Raw genomic sequence first — 22,198 nt, 5'->3', positions numbered from 1 at the left:
ACTTAACAACCTTTAGGTATGAGTATATGCTTATTCAAAACAGGACATTTGCAGGACTATTTGCATTACTGCAATAAAATTGGTGGTGGTTTCAATTTTGGTGGCTTGTCCAGCTGACTGAGGTTAACAAGCTCTCCCTTTTTTTTGCAGGCACTTTTGAGGGTCCGTCAGGAGAAGGCCCTGTGCTCACCTACCCTACAAGTGTGCTCTGACCAGTGTCTGAAGTTCACCTAGTACTAGAGAGGGCTTTATCTGTCCTCTGCGATTTTTGTTTCTATGTGTCTTCATACACCATTAACTATAAACATGCTTTAATTGAAAAAGTGGAGCAGGGATTAAAGACAGCACTCTTAAGCTAGCGCCAGCCACTGCAGCAAAAGATCCATTCCTGGCTGGCCAGGGAGGTGGCCCACATGGTGCAGCAGACCTTTCCTGTTGTGCCCGCTGCTCCCCTCAGCAGTGTACTTTGTCGATCTGCCTGTTCTGCTCCCCACTCTGTCTCTGGTGAATCCTCTCACCATCCCTGCACCTCGGGTCTGTACCCCAGTTCTTGTATGCATAAATAAATACATGTTTTAAAAAAAGAAAAACATGATTAAAAAAATGAAAGTTCTACTGATTTCAAGTGCAGGACTTGAGCTTTAAAGATGGAGGCAACACTGACTGCTAAGAATTATGATCAGCTGTACACATTTCATTCTGATAGTTTCTTCACTTGGTGATAGTGGGCGCATAGGAGCTGGCTACTAACTGGCACCTCATGGGCAACTGTGACCTATTTGCTCTCTACAAATCACAGTAGAGAGTTCCTTGACTCCCTGCGGAGCAGAGCCTGTATCCGCAGGCAGGCCTGGGGACGCCCAGTCACGCTGATTACGTGACTATCCTCATAGTGGCCTCGGGATAACTCTGCCTGTGATAACATCAAGCACTTTGCTGACATAAATGTCTCTTGACGTATGGTCACGCTGGCCCTTCCCTGTCCCTTGTAAAACTTTGTCCCCACTCCTACCCCTCCCTCTAGACTTCATTCTTCATACCATTTCTCATGATCAGCTTTGACTAGCCTGTGTGCTTTCAAGAAATGGCACAAGAATTCTGCTCAAGTAGCTGAGTCTTGTCTTGCAAACCTCCTCCATGACTGCTGGGTCCCTCATGGTTTCCAGCTGCAAAGCAGCAACAGAGTTCATGTCACAATAAGTGACAGCTAGACAAGGTAAGAGGCTACACAACTTCCAAAGTCTTATGTCCACAATCCCAGTTAGTACTGGAGAAATGTTTCACAGAGTTGGAAACAAAATAGTGATAGGAAGTAATTGCACTTTAAAAGTTGCTAGAGGGCTAACATGTTTCAGAGACCAGTTAAAAGCCTGAAAGTCCGATAAATCCCAGGTCTAGTAGATTTTAATCACTATAGATGAACATAGTGTGAGATGTTCAGAAATCACTTTTATGTCTAGTGTTGGGCACAATGGAAATCATCCCATACCCTTCAGGGCTGTCCAAGTAATCAAAAACAGCATTGGATGGGTTTGCAAAGGAAAAACAGTCAATATAACAATCTACATCTGGAGAATCCACATGGTTGTAAATTCTGAAGAATAACAGAGCAGACCAGGCATAGTTATCCTGCATCTTGGTATGAGAATAGAGAGGGGGAGACGTCACACGAAAGGCAAATTGGGGGACCTCATCCTTACTCTGAAAGTAAAGATGAAATCCTTGCATTGCTGATGAGCCCACAACTTAATGAGAGCCCCCAGAGTACATTCCTCTAGGTCATAAAAGGGAGAGCAGTGACTGCTTCTGCAGTTAGGAAAAGGGCAAACGCTTAGGATATGATGGCCTCTTCTTTGATTAGGAAGGTTTAGGACTTAGGCAAGAACAGAAGCTCTTCTTCAACTTCAGGGCCCTCACTGCTTTTGATCCCAAATAATCTGCTTGTTTTGCATAGAACTGGGGGGTGCAGGCCAGAGGCACGAGTGTAAGAGGATTCACCAGAGACAGAGTGGGGAGCAGAACAGGTGGACCTACTGAAATATACTGTTGAGGGGAGCGGTGAGCAGAACAGGAAAGGTCTGCTGTGCCATGTGGGTCACTTCCCTGGTGGGGATTAAACTCAGGCCATCATGGTGGTTGCGCTGAGACTTAACCCCTAGGCCGCCAGGGAGGCCCACAATGTGCTTTCTTTATGTAATGGAAGTAGCCCTTCCAAGGCTCATAGGGTCTTTTTGATCTCTGGTTCCCATACCAGGGAGACAACAGGCTACTCTGGATCTACTGAGGAGACTGCTACCCTCCCCCCACCAACAAACTAGGAAAAGAGAAAAACAAATCATTATTTATCTGGCCGTCTGGACCAAGAGGAGCATGAAGGTAAGATGCTGTGCCGTGCTGAAGCCATGTGAAACCCATCATTTCTGTGCTGAGTATGACAGGCCCCAAGTGTAAAAATACAAGAAGGCAGGAGGAAATTCTTATTGTTTTCTCTTCTGAACTTGGAAGAAAACAGTAAATTATTAATGGACTATTAGAAAAAAATCTTTTAATACTTCACAGATTCCAAAGCATCTCATATACTCAAAACCCATTCTTTCGGGACTTATCATCAGCCCACAATGGCAACATCATCTCAGGTTTATCAAAAGAAGGCCTGGGTCCACTCGGGCCTCTGCAGCAGGGACATGGCTCCACAAATGGTCATCACTGAGAGAATCACAGAGGAAATGTTTTTCACAACCTATGGGAGTTCTTTGTTAATAATTTTAGGAAGTAGTTGGGACATAAAACGACTTCCTTGCAGCCTTAGCAATTTCCCTCCTATTCTAAAATATTTTGTGTTTGTGGAAAATATAAATCATGCATTTATTTTTCTTACTAGAAAGAAAAATCTAACATGGTTCAAAACTGTAACATTCATCACTTTGTAATTTTTTTAAAGTTAACACATACATAAATAAAATTACACAATTTTCAACAATTTTTTGGCTCATTAGGGAGGGAGCCAATATAATGGTCATGTTGGGTCCAAGAATAATCAAAAACTGGGCATTTATAGGCATTAAAGTAAATGTTAGAATACAATGACTATGTTAGTACATACCCAGCTAATGTCTTACAGGGTAATAAAAATATAACTTTTGAGGTTCTATTGTCTACCGGACAGAAATCTACTAATTAATGTGTAACTTTATAGTGTCTGGATTCTAATCAAATAGTAAATAGCAAGTTTAAACACAGATACATTCTTCTCCAGCATTAAGCCCTCCCCATTAAACAATGTGCCTGCTTGACTCGGTTAGAACATGCAGCCTCTCACCCCACGCCCCATTTCTAAGTTTTGGATAATTTTTCTTAATAATAGTGAAGTGGTTAAGATGCTGGACAGACTGTATCCATAGTTCTGGGTGTGCTAGCTTTGCGAAAGACATTGAAATGATGCACTGATGAGGGAGGAACTGGCTGGCTTTGGAAGGCTTCACAGAGAAGGGGAACATGAATCACATCTTGAAATATAAATTGGCTTCTGAAGCTGAGAAGTGACAAGAGACATTTCATCAAAGTGGTCCCTTTGGCCCTTCTCACTAAGAGCCTATTCAAATTCAACACTTTTTAGGTAAAACTGTTAATTAAGTTTGGCTTCCCTGCTAATTGAGAGCAAATAATTGCAAAAGGCAAGTAAAGATTACCGAGGGCACAGTAAAAAGAAAATCAAAAGAAAGTGAAAAGAGACATCTGTAAAAAAGAAGACACCAGATTGATATTTAAAGAACCGCATCAATAACCTTAAGCTCACAATGTGGGAGAAATAGTTGCTGGAAGAATAATTAATGCTTAGAACACTGATCTCTGGCATCAAAAAGAGGTTAAATTATTTTTAATATCTTTAAGAAGGCAAGGGAATAAATAATATATTGAATATGAATTTACCACAATGATTAAAATAAATTTGGTGATTAAGATGATAAATTATGCATTTTCTCTATGGTTCTAAGCAAACAACATGTTATTGCACATCGCTTGCAAGGTGTTCTTCATTTTTATTTAGGCCAAAATAATTTTAATAAGAACATAAATGATACTTAAACTTGAAGACACTGAGTTCCCTGTGCCAGAAAAGCACACCCTTAACTACATTGTTACCTCAAGTGCCTCATACGGACACATTACCAGGACTTTCATCTCTTCTATATGGCCTATCTGTCCAAACTATAATCAGAGAAACAAACAGCATTTGCTAGCGATGCCACAGAACAAGAAGGTTATTTTGTCAGTATTCAACTGATGTTTTTCCTCCCCTTTTCACAAAGCACAGTTTATTCTATAACTGGAAATCAAACCGTTAAAACAGAAGTGTTTTCTTTCACCTACATTTGAAAAAGAGCTTTCTCCAGATAGATGTATATAAATCATTCAAGACCAAAACCCCAAAGCAAAAATGAATGATGATGATCAAATAAAATTACAATGAAAATCTATAACATAAATCCATTAAATAACATTACAAACTAAAATCCATAACTAAATCTCTTTTTAAATGTAACACTTAAAAGAATTCTTATAATGTTATATTGTAAACTATCTTTTTTACCTACAAAATTTTTCCTGAAAAAAGAAAATCAATCAGGAAGAGGAGAACCTTTGGGTTAATTAACCTTTGGGTTAATTCATGTGTCCAAAAAATTATAGCTCATATAATACATTCCACCAAAATCTAAATCAATAAATGCTTAGTTGACACTTAAATTAATAGCAGGTTGTGAATACTCTAAGGTAGATTAATCAAATTTATTTTTTATCTGACATGGCAACATTTTGTACATTTAAATCTTTCAAGGCATATTATTTTGAGAAAATACAAAAGGCACAGGAGAATGCACTTGTAATTCACAATACTCAATCAGAAATTCAAGTATATATTCAGAAATTCATTTTTAAAAACTAAAACTTAGTACTAACACTTTAGGCAAGATTCTATAACCTTTAAAATGTAGGACTGGTATAATAAGAGCACTGAAATTTCTCTATCATATATATAACCTAAAAAGAGACCAGAAACCTTCTAATACATAGCAAATAACAGTGTAATATTTGACAAATTTAGTCACTGTTACAGAAATATTTGGGTGGTCAGAATAAGTTCAGAGTTATTTGTGGCAAACAGGATTATCTTTTTAGGTGGTTTTGATATGACTAATATAAACCAACACAAATCTTTTGACTAACATATGCTTAGTAGACACATAAATTATTTTGTTTTAGACTGGTGAAACTCTGTGATCTTGAAATTTTACTGTATTTTAAGCACATTGTGTATAATATGTCGTTCTAAAGAGATCACTTTTATCATTTATGAGATGAATCAAAGTACCCTGTAGTTAGTGAATATTTAAAAATATATATTATTAATATTGTACTATTATAATTTTATTAAGGGGAGACTCATTTATGAATTCTTCTTTTAAACCTCTTACACTTTTTTTCACAATCCATTAGGATACTTATATAGAAGTTGTTTCTTTTTTAAAAAAATTTATTTATGCATACAAGGACTGGGGTACAGGCCAGAGGTACAGGGGTGGTAAGAGGCTTCACCAGAAAGAATGGGGAGTAGAACAGGCCGACTGAATGAAATATACTCCTGAGGGGAGGAGCAAGTGAGACAGGAGAAGCCTGTTGAGCCAAGTAGGTCAGTTCCCTGGCTGTGGTTCGAACTTGTGCTGCAGTGGCTGCCTATAGCTTCACAGTGCTGAGACTTCACCCTTGGTACCACCTTCTAGGGAGGCCCTAGAAGTTACTTCTTCTAAATACAACAGTAGGGCCTTTTGGCTTTAAATGCTCAGAATATTGATCTCTGGCTTTAAAATACATGTCAAAAAGGCCCTCCCTGGTAGTGCAGCGGGTTAAAGCACAGCACTGAGAAGTCAAAGCCACTTCCGCATGAGTTCGATCCCCACCTGCCCCGGAGGTGACCACATGGCGTGGCAGACCTCTCCTGACCCGCCCGCTGCTCCCCTCAGCAGTGTACTTCGTCGATCTGCCTGTTCTGCTCCCCACTCTGTCTCTGGTGAATCCTCTCACCCTCCGCATCTCTGGCCTGTACCCCAGTTCTGTATGAATAAATAAATAAATCTTTAAAAAAAAATACATGTCAAAAATATAACAATTAACTCAAAGAAGCAGAGAGCTCATACTACATAAGAATTTTTAGTGCATGCCCAATGTAGCTGAAACCCCAAACTTTAGCTTGTATGGAAAGTCTCTATGGTTTTCCTTGAAGTGCAAACAGCAGGCCCATCACTCTCCATCTCATACAAAAGACCTGGGGTGAAGCTTGGAAATAACTTGACTCCTACACAATCCCACGGTGAATCTCATGTCGTCTCCAGGTCCCAGGGAAGAGCAACACTGGGGCAGTCACTACGTCAGGAATCTTCCTCCCCCCATCAGGAATCCTCCTCCCCCCGTCAGGAAACCTCCTACCACTGGATCCGACTGAGACTGTTTCTGCCTCGGACTACTCTGTCCCCCGCGCACACACCTCCATGCTCCATACACACCTAACTCCTGCAGGTCACCCCCTGCCTCCTGAGGCAGTTTCCGACAGAAACCTGCATACTTACAATGTAAAGTCTTTCATTATGAATTACACAAACCCACCAAAGCAAAGGCATACTGAAGAACCACATGCATGGACTTACCTGTTTCTTCTGGTATTTGTTTATCAGATTCAAAAATAAGCCATAACATTTGGAATGGTTGGCCAACGCTACACAGCAGTCATGGTAAGATGTAAGTTTGCTGCAGAAATATCAAATGGGAAAACAAAAATAAACTGTTTTGTATAGAATTTCAATATATACAGTGTTAGTTTAAAAACAGACTTTCACAATACTGCCCAGTTCATAAAAATAAGTCTAGAAATATCCTACCCACCAGTCCAGAGAAGCCTCTAGGAGGTTTGTGGTCTCTTTTAGACTCTGAGGCCATGGAACAGGGGAAATTAAAAAGTCCTTTGAAAAATAGAAACCCAACTATTCTAACACATGAATATGGTATGATTTTATACATTTTATGCATTCACACAAAATCTGGTTGTATACCATCCAGGGTATACACTGGGGCCCCATCAAAAACAAATGTTAAAGTCCTTAAATATACTGTAGGTTAGTAATGATATATTAATATTAGGCAAAATGGATCTTAGGCAAAGTATTTAAAAGATCTCCTAAATTTCTAAAGCAAAACCCTAATATTGATAAACCTGCATTAGATTATCCAGATAAATGAGAGATATCCATGAATCTCTTATTGATACTTTAATAAAATAGTATCAATATATTTTGAAAAATTGACCATGTACTAGGCCCTTAATAAGTCTAAGTAAATTTTCAGACAGCTGGTATCTCACAGATCATATTCTCTGGTCAATGTACAATTAGCTTAGTAATCAATGCAAAACAGTTTTTAAAAAACACTTAGAAAATTTAAAACACGGTAGATGCATCACAAAAAAATATGAAAATAAAAAACCAGATTTGAATAACAAAAATATAACAAATTAAAATTTGTAGATATAGCTAAGACAGCATTTAGAAGAAAATGCGTAGCCTTAAGGAGTCTAAAGAGAGAGGAATTGAGTTTCTAACTAAGACAGAAGTATAAGATATTTAAACACATCAGAAGAAAGGAACTAAAAAGGACAAAATAGAAGGAATAAAATAGAAAACAAACATGAAGAAGTCATTCTGAATAAAAGATCAGTAAAATCTTTTTGGAGAAACTTAACTTTAATTGAAAGACAGATGTTTATGAATGAACAACTCACGTCACAAAGATGTCAGTTACCCTTACCCCACTCCAAACACTCTTCACACTCAGTATAGTTCCAGTAAAAACCTGATGTTCCTATACTAATCTTTGTTCATTCTCCAATTCAAACAGAAAAAAAGAATTTGAATCTTAGGGGAGAAAAGAAGTGAGGGTTTCACTCTATCTATAGCAAGACTTAAATTAAAAACAGTGCAGTACTGGTATGAGAATGGGCCAAACAGAACGTCTGGAAACAGACCTACCTACAAGCACGCTGTGCCTTGTATGTGACTGACTAGGCCCATTAAAAGCAGTGTAAAAACGTATGGTGCGTGTTCAGTTCAAGATGCTGTGGCAATTGACTGTCCATGTGGAAAATTGGATCCCTACATGCCATCATAGACAAAAAGAAACTCACAATGATTTTCAGTGCTTCAACATGGGAGTGATTAAGGACTCAGAGCAAAGTTCCAGAAAATATGGTGCTGAGAGATCAAATAGAGACTCATGCCCTTGCACTGGGGTCAACGACCAGTTCATTCTTCAGGAAATTTTGTATTTCTCTAAACAACTATAACATCATAGTTCAAAAAAGACCCCGTTCTCTTGTGAAGGATCATTATGTAAAAGCACTGGTAATGTAGCGGGGGGTGGGGGTGGGGGGGTGGAAAACAGAAATGCACAACTTAAAGACAGTTCAGAAAATTTAAGAGCAGCTTGCTCTGAGGCAACCTGAATTCAGATGATCGTCACTTCTGGAGTAAAATAAGTGTGAACGTGACTAAGGAATATGCCAAGTTCAGCCAAACAGCTGAAATCAAACACCTTCTGCTACAAATTAAGTCAGACCAGACGTTTCCAGCAATGGCCCCTTTTTTGAGTTCAAACTAGTAATTCTTGTTTCCAAGTATATCACAAAGTTTGCTTTGTGATTTATTTCTCTATTTCCAGTAAGCTGAGAAGCTTTGTTTGCTTTTGTTTTGTAAAAACTCATCAAAGAACTAAAACCATCATAGAGGCCAGTATCATATCCAAACATAGGAAATGGGATCATTCATTTAAATCATTTATTTTAAACAGGGCCACCAGATTCCGCTTTTCTTCTAGAAGAACTAAAATCACAAAAACAGGCTCCCTTGCTACCCTCACAACACATGTTAAAGATACCTGGGCACTTAATCATTATTTCCTGGAGAACTCTGCCTTCCTGCTCTGCCTACCTGAATATCCTGGCGATGTTGGTACAGACGTCCTTGTCCCCAGTGTTCTGTTCCATCACTGTGCAGAGCTGGGGAAGGGCGTTGACGCTCAGGAACTTAATTCTTGCTAGTGGCAAATCAACTAAATTTCTCAATGTAGCGGTCATCTAGGATAAAAGCATGTTTGGAGGGTTTATCTTTTCTTCTTTTAAAGATTTATTTTATTTACTTATGCATACAAGAACTGCAGTGGGTGTAGGCCAGAAGTGTTGGGGGTGAGAGGATTCACCAGAGATGTGTTGGCCTACACCAGAGACAGAGTGGGGAATAGAACAGGCAGATGTACCAAAATACATGGCTGAGGGGAACAGCAGGTGAGACAGGAGAGGTCTGCTGCACCATGTGGGTCAGCTCCCTGGTTGGGGATGGAACTGGTGTTGCAGTGGCTGTGATAGCTTGATAGCACTGAGACTAACCTCCACACCATGAGGGAGGCCCCGGGTTTTTCCTTTTAAATCTGAACACACAGCAACATTCCCCAGTGTAGCACCATGCATTCTGTAAGCTTCATTGCATCCAACCCTAGGCCTCCTCTCTCACCCGGGAACTTGGGTCTGCTCACAGTAGCATGACAGGAAAACAAGGAAAGCCTGCTTAGGTGCCCATTCTTGTTAATAAAGAGTCACTATACCAAAACCCTAGTGTCATCATGTAGCTTTGTTAACATTGTAAGACCTTAAATTATTACATGCCATATCAGTTCGACAGTTTTAGAAACTTCTTGTGCCATCTTCTTAAAGGTAGCTCAACTAATGTACAGGTTAAAGAACATTTAAGCCTTCTAGTCTCATTCTCTTCTGAGAGTCAAACTGATTTTTGTGGAAAAAAAAAAAAGAACAAGAATGTTCAGGAAAGTGATTGTTTGGCCTTTGTCCAAAGTGAGTAAGCGCCCCCGTTGGGTCAATCCGTTCAAGCTGATGTTGCTGTTTCCTAATCATTTTACTCTGCAGCATCACCTTTCCTTGTGGGAGAGAACAGGCACGCTATTGGCTAAGGGCATCAGCTCAGGAGGTGGACAGCCAGGTCAAGCTCCAGCCCCCCCTCTTACTCACTCAGGTTAGCTGCTTAGCCCTGAGCACACATTCCAGTGAGTAGAGCCGAGGAGGGCGGGGTACCGGTGAGGAGACGCCATGTGGCAGGCGCCAAGTGAGAGGCACCGTCAGCACGGTTACCTAACAACAGCTCCAAAATCATGGGCCCCCTTGGACTTCATGCCCAAAATGCAGACAAGAGATCACTGGCCTTCATTCAGCTGGTAGCAGAGGCACCCGCCCACTCCTTAGCCTCAACCTCCTCAGCAGGGGCTACAATCCCTGCTCACCCCTCAGGATGGTTGTGTGTATCCAACAGAAAACACGTGATGAATTTTTTGCACATTATTTTGTACATAAAGCATTGTGCAAAGATGAAGCATCATGATATAGCCACAGTGAGTATGGCTAACAATCACTAAGTTCAGAGGTATCTTTTATCTGTCTTCCTGTGTAACAATGGCAACCAAAAAGACATTCAAATATAATTACCTTAAGAACTGAGAAAATAAGCACGCTTCAAATAAACAAGTGCAAGTCTTATGCAGTCAGTTCAATTGCCCAGCAACTCAAGGAGAACTGCTTGGAAAGTGTCAGTATTTGAAATGTTGGAGGGAAGCAGATGATGTGGCATCCTGCTTACCCTGGATCTACACCATTGTTTCCAGTGCTTATGAGTGGGTGGTCTGTGAAAGTGAATAAACTCCTAGACATTCCAGGCCATCACCAGCGTTAAGTGGAGAAATCTTACCACCTGACCCGGCTCTACCTGTTCTCCTTCTTTAGATACAGCCCAGGTGCTGAGACTGCAGCTTTATGTCAATCCAAGGAATGACTCACAAGCACTCCCACTCAGACACCAAAGAGTACAGATGACCAGCCATGTGAATTCTGACTTGCACCCAGGCAACTACAGGCCACAGGATGCTGGGGAACTCACCCAGACATTGTGCCCATGGGCAGTTCCTTTTCCCTTGGCTCCCAGATATTTGAGATTGGACCTCTCCATCTACAGTCTTGTTCAGACATCTACCCTCTGCAAGGGATGTCATCAGCTGAAGCTTGTGTTCATTGGAGCTTCAATTTTCTTGTTTCAACATTGTTTTTTTCTCTTGAAACTTTGTTTTATCTCATTAAACAAAGTTAAAACAGTTCACTCCCATTGTACAACTTTCATACATGGCCCAAATCAAGAGTGATGGCACACATTCACATGTGATATGCTATCTAATGCCCACCCCGACCTGTTTACTGTACATTCCACATTGTGTGATGTGCACACAGTTGCATGAGCTTGAATATTCTCAAATATGGCAGGTGTGATGCTGGCAGAAAAAAAAAACAAAAAACCAAAAAAACAGTGAAACGGATACCACAGACTTGAAAAGCACACAGTGGTACTTCAGTATGAGACCTGACCATCGACTCAGTTGCTCAAGTCACAGATTGAACCCCAAAGCTTGTCCTTCCACTTCCTGTTGCCATAACCTAACTGGCCTTTTGTAGGATAAGATTCAGTGTCTAGATCAAGCTCTACAAGGGCCTGTGTGATCTTACCACTCTCTCCTATCTCGTCCCATTCAGTTGACTAATGTTAGTTTATCTGATATCATGATTTATTGTCTGTCTACTTCTCTATACTAAAAACTTCAGCAAAGACATAGCTTGTTTGCTTTTCATTGTGCTAACCCTGTGCCTGGCACACAGTGCCTCCTCAATAAACATTTGTACATGGCAGGAGTAAATGGATGGATGCCCGCAAAGGAAAGATGGGGTGTACAGAGAAGGGGTAGGATATTGGATTAATCAGACAATATCTTTGAGTAGATGAATTATGAAACAATTTTAAAGGAGAATTAAAAAAAAAATTGGGTGAAAGACATACAGACTATGAAAATGGACCCCTGTAGCTCCTGTTGGGTCTTGCTCAGGACAGCAGTTCATTCCTCGGTTCCTAATCCCTGTCCCCTTCCCTTGCACACTGCACACCTGAGTGATCACCTCTTCTTTCCATCATCAGGGTCGCTGTTTCATTTTAAGCAGCTTTCTGTCTTTCCCAAACTCCAGAGACCCGTGAATGGGCTCCATCCATGTCCCGCTCATCTTCCCACAGTGGCTTCATGTGACAGCGGTTCCAAAACTCATCCATCCCTGTGAGGAGACCTCCTCTGACTTCTGGTGGCCTATGGGGCAGTATCCTCAAGCCTCTGCACCACTCCAGACTCTTCTCTACCTCCCTTCCTTCCTCTCTCCACTTGTCGATCCTGCACCACACCCACCATCCTTGTCCCTGCACAAGTCCAAGCTTTTGAATAGACCGTTGCCTCTGCCCAGAATGTCCTGGTCTATCATACCCCTCTGCCCTTTCTCCTTCTCACTTCTCCTCTCTGAAGACATGTCAGCGGGGAATCAGGCCTCTTCTAGGTGAACAAACCATCCTGTTCTGCCTGTACTGCACCTGTCACAGAATCATAAATACTAGTTTCACACACCCTCTTTCTTGCTATAAGCTCTTTTCATTCTTCTTCCTATTGGCAGGACAACAAATATGCCCATTTCAAACGCTGGCTGAATGAAACAGCTGGCTGAATGAAACACAGGAGAACAGAAATGAGAGAGGAGGAGGGAAGACAGATGATGGGACAAGGGAGACAGAAGAGACTTTTCCCTTTAAGAAGTTTCTGGAAAGAAAGTGCCAGGGATTAGCTGAGGCCCTGGTGACCACTCCACCCCCATTTTAACCCCCTGAGGAAGTAGATCAGGAGGTCACAGTATAAGGCAGTAATGAAGCCCCACCACCCCCATTTTGAAAGACTGGCTTGAGTCACTCAGCTTACTGCAGAGTGGGGGTGGGCTAAACGCAGCACACAAACTGACTTTTTCTGGGAAAAAATGTAAAAAGATAGGGAAAAGACCCCACTGTGGTAACAGTAAAGGAAAATTCCAAGCCAAACCACTTAACTCTCAACCTTACTTTCACCCTTAACTCTCAATGGTATCTAAGTAAAAATGAAAAGAAAAAAGAAAAAATGCTTAGTCAAACAGAGAGAGAGTTGCAGAAGGCATTTAATAAGCCCTGCAGAGTCTGTTTTCAGGCCCCAGGAAAGCCCACCCACAGGGCAGCCCAAAGCAAAGCAAAGCCCTCAGGGCCAAGCTTTATACTTGGAGAATGTATTCCTTTCTTTCTGGACTTTCTAATTTATATTGCTCCTAACTCTATTTATTTATGTACACATGTCTATTTTATTGTACACAATCATTTAAATCATCTCAAATCCTTCATGGAAAAAAATTTAAAAAAAAAAAAAAAAGAAGGAAGTCAAGTTAGATGCACACATTGATGCTTTGTTCAGCTTCCAGAGGACTTACTGGAACAATTCCCAGCCTCTTAAGTGTCATTGCACCAAGAAACTGCAAATTGAAAAACATGAGTTTCAATTCTTATTTTCCCATCTCCTAATGTACAATCCCAAGGGACAGAGGACAACCAGTGGGGAGAAGGAAAATTAGGAAGAACATGGAATTGATCATCTATAAACAGAATCAATACAAATTTAAGTATCCTTGCTTATCAGCAGTTTTTTGATGATGTCTGGGTGCTTATATTTTGCAAAGAAGAAATATTCTGGCATATTTTTGGTTACTGATCTGATGTTGAAAAATGCTTAAGTTACACTTTACAATTTAAACTCACTCTTGATCCTGAGAGATACTGAACACATTCTTTTTTTTTTTTTTTTTAAAGATTTATTTGTGCATACAGAACTGGGGTACAGGCCAGAGGCTCAGGGGTGGTGAGAGGCTTCACCAGAGACAGAGTGAGGAACAGAACAGGTGGATCAACAAAGTACACTGCTGAGGGGAGCAGCGGGTGGGTCAGGAGAGGTCTGCCACGCCATGTGGTCACCTCCGGGGCAGGTGGGAATCGAACTCATGCGGAAGCAGCTTTAGATTCTCAGTGCTGTGCTTTAACCCGCTGCGCCACCAGGGAGGGCCTGAACAGATTCTTAATCAGGATGCCAGGCAAAATACCTGGTCCTATTTCACACTGAATTAGTTGAGCCTCATTGTTCTCATTGTGCAGTGATCACTGGGAGACCCATTTTAAAGGGAAGAGTTATCTTAAGAAGTGATTAGATAATTTATAAAAGCTCAAGAAGAATTTTAGTATAGCAAACTTAAGATTCACAAGGTTTTAAATTTGAATTTAAATCAATGATAGGTAGTAATTGAGAAACCTTAGCACACAGAAGAAAAAACTTTTGTCTTAAAATCCCTCCTGAAGATGCAAATTAAAACCACAATGAGATACCACCTCATACCAGTGAGAATGGCACATCTTAAAACAACTAGCAACAACAAATGTTGGTGAGGATGTGGAGAAAAAGGAACTCTCCTGCACTGCTGGTGGGAATGCAAACTAGTACAACCACTATGGAAACTTGCTAAACATGGAGCTTCCCTATGACCCAGCAATCCCACTCCTAGGTATCTACCCAAAAGACACAAAAACACTGATTGAAAAAGATACCTGTACCCCCATGTTTATTGCTGCTTTATTTAAAATAGGAAAGACATGAATCAACCCAAATCAGCCCAAAAGTAGATGACCATATTAAAAAGATGTGGTACATATACACAGTGGAATATTACTCAGCAATCAGAAAAGATAAACATATGCCTTTTGCAGCAACATGGATGGAGCTGGAAGGGATTGTGCTTAGTGAAATAAGCCAAAGAAAAATACCAGATGGTTTTACTCATAGCAGGAGCATAAAGCACCAGCGGTAGGGGAAATAATAATGAACGATTATATACCAGAGACATTTTATGGGGGTGGCGTGAGGAATGGGATAAAAAATGGGGCAGGGGCAGTGCACGGGACTATGGTGATGGCACACAGGTGATTTGGTGATGGGAAGCCCACAGGAATTACAACTGAGATGGAAAAAGGCACAAAATGATGTAAAAATAAACTGTTCTATCTTAAAAAATCCCTCCTGATTTAGACCACTGGATTTACGGATGACAACACAGGCCCCACAGCTGTGATCCGGTGCCTAGCATTCCTGACTGCAGTGGGGGAGGGGGTGGCGGCTAGGGCGGCCCCCACTGGGCCTCCAGACTCACTACCCTTTTCCTGAGTAGATGACTCTCCCTTTGTACTCTTTCTCCATCTGAGTTCTCAGTGCTCAGGGATCCACTAGATTCTGCCTTAGAAGGCATTCAGCAAAGCTGTCCAGCTCACAGAGGTGTGGGACTAGTCTCCCAAAAAAGGGCTAGGATGAACTATTTCCAAGATATCTAGAGGAAGTCAGTCCTCCCTTCCCTCCCTCCCTCTCTCCCTTTCTTCCTCCTTCCCACCCTCCCTCCCTCTCTCCCTTTCTTCCATCCTTCCTTCCTTTGAGCAAACAAACAAATGGAAAGCAACCCAGAGAAGGGATGCAAGAGGAAGCCTTTTCTAATACAGGTCACTCATAGGTGTGTGGAACTAATGTCAATCAAGGTCCTGTGGACCTCAGGAGAAATGCTTTCCATTAATTTTTTTTAAAGATTTATTTATTTATGCATACAGAACTGGGGTACAGGCCAGAGGCTCGGGCGGTGAGAGGCTTCACCAGAGACAGAGTGGGGAGCAGAACAGGCAGATCAACGAAGTACACTGCTGAGGGGAGTAGCGGGCGGGTCAGGAGAGGTCTGCCACGCCATGCGGTCACCTCCGGGGCAGGTGGGAATCAAACTCATGTGGAAGTGGCTTTAGCTTCTCAGTGCAGTGCTTTAACCCGCTGCGCCACCAGGGAGGGCCAACTTTCCATTATTTTAAAGAATGGAGATCACCTAGATTTAAGGAGATCTCCAGAAACAACCTTCTATCAGGTTGTTAAAAAAACCTATCTTGTGCCCTCCCTGGTGGCACAGCAGGTTAAAGCACTAAGAAGCTAAAGCCACTTCAGCATGAGTTTGATCCCTGCTCCAGAGGTGACCCACATGGCGCCGCAGACCTCTCCTGACCCGCCCGCTGCTCCCCTCAGCAGTATATTTCAGTCAAGCTGCCTATTCTGCTCTCTACTCTCTCTGGTGAAGCGTCTCACCGTCCCTGCACCTCTGGCCTGTACCCAGTGTTCTGTATGCAAAAATAAATAAATCTTAAAAAAAAAAAAAAAAGCAACAAAAAACCTATCTTAAGGCAGGGCAAACTCCAGAGGCAGGGTTTTGTGTATGAAGTCACTCCCTCCTCACAGGATGAGATTCCTCCCCTCTCACTAATGTCCCAAGTCCCTTAATAAGCCAGGCCTCTTCTGTTTTGCCCCCTTTTACTTTCAATTTTATAGCCATATAAATTCTCCATACATATCTTACTAAATTTGATCTTGTTTTCTGGCTAATCTGTATGATGTTCATTTGTCCAGTTTCAGAAGAACACAGGGGTAGGGGGATGTTGCCCCGAGCCCCAACATGGACTTGTCACTCACAGTCAACCATCTGACTCCAGTTTAGCTGCGTCAGACATTAAATAGGCTTTCTGGCTAGCGTGGGAACCTCACCATCCAGCGTGACATTGTTCCCTGGAGAAATGTTTCCCTAATTTCGAAAAGCCGGCTTTCAAAGAAACTTTTGGACATAATACAATTGAAAATGGTACCATTAATAGTCTGAGGTTATTATGCTTCCTCAAACAAAATTAGCACCAAGGTTCAGTTTTTACTTATTTGTGTTGAAGCCTATTAGGCAAAGGATTCCAGCACTGCTTCATGGTGATAAAGTTACTTCACGAGCTTGTTCTCATTTACTCCCTAAACTGACTGTATCTATGAGGCAAAGATATTCTGAGTCCTGCTTTTCAGATGAAGAAACTGAAGCTCAGAAAGTACACCAGCAACTAAGTAGATGGGGTCCTGGATGCCAATTCATTGTCTGTTGTCTCCTCTACTCCATTTGGCTGTTTCCAAAAGCATTTGTTTTGCTCCTAGTCATCTGGAATATCCATAGCCCAAATCCCTCAGGCTTTATCTCAACTTAACTGCCAACTGCAAAATGGTTTACTTCCCGCTGATGATGTGAAAAAGCCACAAGAGACCACAAACAGTGTCAAATGATTTAAGACTAAAGCCACACCATTTTCCAACCTCAGCAAAACCATCTCCCTCCATTAATAAAAGCACATTCATTTTCTGGATCTGTGCCCAATTGAGACCACATATATGCCAAAACCAGAACCTATGTGGTAACCCAAGAAGTTTCATATTGTCTCATATATGATAAGAATGATTCTGGCTGAGACAAAAGAAACCGATGACAAGATGCCACAATACACACAAAACTACTAGTACTAAAAATTCCCAGGTATTGTGTTGAAATTTAGATACATGCATATGATAGTAATACTAAGTCACAATCCTTGAAAATACTTGGAGTCTTGCTATGGAGCCAATTTGGCGAATTCCTCCCATGGGTGATTTTGTCTTCTTCAAATCCCCAACACTCTACTTTGAGACTCTACTTAACATTTTCCACTGTTTACTACTGTTTCTCTATTTTCTGCCCTATGCCAGTTATCTTGGTAAAATGAGTAGGTAGCTGAGTCTTCTGCTTGTGGTCAGTGTATAGATCAGGATAGTTGAACTTCTGAATGAATATAAGTGATATAGATTGCCCATATAATAAAATAAAGAAAATGAGCCTGAAAAACATAATGCATTAAGAACTACCAGATAGACCCTCCCTGGTGGCGCAGCAGGTTAAAGCACTGCACTGAGAAGCTAAAGCCACTTCCCTGCCTGCCCTGGAGGAGACCACATGGCGCCACAGACCTCTCCTGACCCCCCCGCTGCTCCCCTCAGCAGTGTACTTCGTCGATCTGCCTGTTCTGCTCCCCACTCTGTCTCTGGTGAGGCCTCTCACCTCCCCTGAGCCTCTGGCCTGTACCCCAGTTCTGTATGTACAAATAAATAGAACTTAAAAAAAAAAAAAAAAAGAACTACCAGATAGAGGCCCTCCCTAGTGGTACAATGGGTTAAGGCACAGCACTATGAAGTTATCACAGTCACTGCAGCATGAGTTCCATCCCCGGCCAGGGAGTTGACCCACATGCCATGGCAGACTCCTCCTGACCTGCTGCTCCCCTCAGCAGTATATTTCAGTACATCTGCCTGTTCTGCTCCCTACTCTGTCTCTGGTGAGTCCTCTCACTCCCACCCCCTCACCTCTGTCCTGTATGCCAGTTCTGTATGCATAAATAAATAAATCTTAAAAAAAAAAGAACGACCAAGTAATATGTTGATGTTCACAATTGCATGTTAAAGTTCACACACTCCTGACTTCCCAATTGTTTTCGGCTCCTCCAGGGGCTGACCTGACCTGTGACTGGGTGGGTGAATCTAATATGGGGTTCAGGATTAGAACTAGCATGTCCGTTTCAGCTATGAACATTTTCCAACCTTTTCTCCCTCACCATCTGCCTTAGTCTCTCATTCTCAAATTCGAAACCTGAGGCATCGCATGTTTGAGGTCTTCTGACTGCCTCCGAACTTTCAGCTATGCAGTCCCTGGCACATCGAGGTGTGCACGAGTTGCTTAGACATAAAGCTCCTTCTTAAGAAAGGGAAGGTAGGCAAAGAGGATGGGCCTGAACTCTGAGGAACTTCTCTCTCATGCCAACTGGATGGGCGAGTGGTTTGTGACACAGGGTGTGCTCCGTTATAGGAAGGAAACCTCACAGGTAGAAAATAGCTGTCCCCTTTCCATTAACAAATACCTTATGAAAAAAAAAATCAGCAAGCCTAATGACCAATGTTAATGCTGGGGAATAATTAGGGAGAAACGATAAGAAGTTTCCTCTAATCTCAAAAACCAAATGCTAATAAGCAAAACAAGTCAGACAAGCTACTGTAGTTAACTGTACCAAAGCAGTCTCTTGGTTTTAATAATATACCCTAGTTATGTAAGATGCCACCATGGAGAGAAGCCGGGTGAAGGGTACAGAGGACCTCTCTGTACTATTTTTGCAACATCTTGTGAATCTATACTTAGTTCAAAATACCAGTATTTAAAAAAAAAAAAAGGCCAGACACACAAAAAAGTACACAATGTATATTCCATTTATATTAAGTTCTCCAACAGGCAAAGCTTTTCTGTGGCAAACAAGATCAGAAAAATGATTCCCTCTGTGGGGGGCGGTAGGAGAATGAAAATTAACTAGGAAGAGGTGGGAGGAAATTTCTGAGGTATTAGAAATCTGTATCTTCATTGGGGTGTGGGTTATGAGGTTGTATATTTTTATCAAAACGTATAAAAACACGTAAGATCTGAGCATCTCAGATATTGTAAATTATACACCTCAAATGAATGAGAAAACAAACTACCTCATTTGCCCTGCCACTGCAGTCAAGCAAAACCTTCAAAAGGGACACATAACTTTTTTTGTTTAATCATTGAATCTCCAATAAAATTATCTTCAAGAATTTAAGAAATATAATGACAGGGACACTGCCCCCATGTTATGGATGTATAATTTATCTCTGGTAACCACAGGTTACAGTGTTATGAGGTAGGCTTCCCAAGGCATGAATGAGCCAGAGAGTGAGCTAACATACTTCTTGCTTAAGTATGCATACTCATAATAATTAGAGACCTAAATACAGATCTAATAAACTCCACATTCTAAACTGTTACTGTAACTAAAGCAAGATTTAAAGATTTACCAACCACCTTTGCACAATCCTCAGTTACTGATACAATTGAAATCACTGCTTAATTGGATCCCCAAACTTCATCCAAAGTCTGCTATTAAATTCCCCAGGTTCTCAAAGAAGAGAATAACTGACTCTGAGAACTTGGGGTTCAATGTGAACCCGTGACCCATGTAATACCCCTGGCTTTCAATTTTAGTTTCTCTTTAGCACTCTTTTCCATATAAATTTTAAAAGCCAGAAAACAGAAAGATCCAAGATTTGAAATTCAACTCTACTTCTATCATCTTAATTTCTTCGAATTCATTTTTTTCTCCTCATCAAAAGAAATTGTTCATTGGAGCTTTCTGTTTTAGAAGTTCTGTTCTAACTTTATTTGCTAAGGGTCACTATGGATCACATCCTGTTCTTAATCAAGTGCCCTTTAAGGTAGGAGCTGTCTGCCCTTAGAGGCCCAAGAGGGCCAGCAGGGGACAGGCCTGCCAGGCTGTCTCCACATCCTCTGCTCTCTTTGCTTCTCCACATGGCAGCACCCAACGCTGCCCCAGCACAGCGTACACCCCAAACGGACCCCCAGGACTCTGGAAGAAGATGGCACTGCAATACAGACACAGGAGTGAATCCTGAGCAGTCAAAGGCAGGTGTTTATTCTCTGGGTTACGCATTGTTAAACAGTCAACTTTTAGCAAAACGTCTTTTGACATAAAAATAGAGCTAAACCATGTCGGACTTCCAGGGTGGAGGTGGGGGGGAAGGCTAGCTACATGACCGTACCCTACACACTCTCCACAAAGCAGGGGCTTCTCTGTGTGCCCTCCATGGCATTGGGCAGGGCTGATCAATCTGTGCAGTTACAATTCCTACTTTCACTCACACACTGTCCTTTCTTCATTTTCTGGTCACTTCTTTTTTGCTCTCCGTATGCCACAAATGAGATTTTAAGGTCTCAGTTCTCTATCTTCTTTGTATACAGGTCTTTGAATACCAACTTTTTGTTACAATACTGATGAGGAAAATAAAATCTCCACCAAAAGGGAATGGCTGCTTTTGTCTACGTGACTGTGGTTTCACCTGATGTCTAGTGTCCAAGAGCTGTTGCCTGCTCATTGACATCCTATATGCTCTCCTTGAGCATTTTATTTTCTTTCTTGATTTCATCTATCATTTTCACAAGGAAGACCCTGAACCTGCCGTCTCACTTTTACCTTCTCTACTCAGCATTTGGTCTCGCTCCACTTGCCTGCTAGACAGCGCCACTGGCTCTTCTGATGGCCTCTTAATATGGTAGGTTAAGACCAGGTACATCATTTTCCTGCCTCCTTTTTACCAAATGAGTGCCCATGTCTTCTCCCTAATTTCCCATCATAATTTCATCATTTTAACCATTTAGGCTGAAAATGTCCAAGTCACATCTCTTTGTTTAATTCACTTTTCTTATGCTCAAACTCTAAAGTCGAAGTGACCGGAGGAAGTAGAGCTGAGGAGGGCTGAGAAGCGTCCATTTAGGAAAAGCCAGAATGGGACTCTGGAGCTGAACTGAGCAGGAGGGGGAGCCATCAGGAGATGAGGGCCCAAGGGGAAGCTGCTGTGAGGGGTCCCACAGAGCAGAGCAGGCTGCAGGGCAGTCCTAACTTCAAAGACAGTGTGTTCAAAACAGGCAAAGAATACCTTTCTCTAAAGCTTGAACTCAACATCAAATGGTTCAAGCTGAAAAGAAAAAAGGTTGGAAATACAAAAGAATAGAAAAAGTAGGAATGTTTGTTCAAGTTCATCTGAGTTTTAAGAGTTCGGCTATATACTTACGAATGACCTAACTGTGAGCATCTTGAGATTTGTACATGATGTCCTTGAGACACAAGAGGACAAACAAGACACCGGACAAGACCAGGGAATTTGCCCTTGGCTGTGATTACGTTGTATGCCAGAGACTTCTCCATTGTCCAGAAAGGGGCAGGATGGAGACAGGGACCCGATATTGAAAGCAATCCAGGCACTTTCAGGCACTTTCCTCAGCTCTTCTATTATGCCATCCTGATTTCTGTGTCAGAGATGAATCCTAGAACCCACTAGCCCATTCTAGATCAACACTGACAAATTCCTATTTCCACCTGTGTCACCTTTTTGGGCTCTCCAATTTTTTCCTGGCATTCTCTCTTTTTTCAAGTTTCAGGGACCTCTCTCAGTTCTAGTATCCTGCAATTTAGGGAACATGAACAGGTAAATTTTCTATAGTCTTATAATTTTTTTTTCAGAAAAACTCATGTCTCCAATTTTGCCAGATTGGGCTTATTTTTTTATTTTTAGTTTTTTCTTCTGATGTTCCCCCCTCACTTTTTTTTTTGCCTCTTTTAAAAAATTTTATATATGTGTATGTGTGTGTGTATATATATATATATATATATATATA

At 41.4% G+C, this 22,198-nt stretch overlaps 1 protein-coding gene across 1 annotated transcript in view; it reads right to left on the bottom strand.

Annotated features, from left to right (window-relative positions):
• The window catches only part of ARMC2 (armadillo repeat containing 2), a 105,074-nt gene that overhangs the window by 27,853 nt on the left and 55,023 nt on the right, over positions 1–22,198 (bottom strand). The window contains exons 11-12 of the mRNA XM_004673754.2: positions 9,033–9,178; positions 6,702–6,801 (exon numbers count right to left, since the gene is read on the bottom strand). Of these exons, the coding sequence (XP_004673811.1) occupies positions 6,702–6,801; positions 9,033–9,178 (246 nt within the window). The remainder of the gene's footprint in view (positions 1–6,701; positions 6,802–9,032; positions 9,179–22,198) is intronic.

The sequence above is a fragment of the Condylura cristata genome, unplaced genomic scaffold, assembly GCF_000260355.1.
Source record: "Condylura cristata isolate star-nosed mole 26May11 unplaced genomic scaffold, ConCri1.0 scaffold00001, whole genome shotgun sequence".
NCBI lineage: Eukaryota > Metazoa > Chordata > Mammalia > Eulipotyphla > Talpidae > Condylura > Condylura cristata.
The sequence above is the reverse complement of the archived record's forward strand: the minus strand, read 5'-3'. Positions and strand labels throughout refer to the sequence as shown.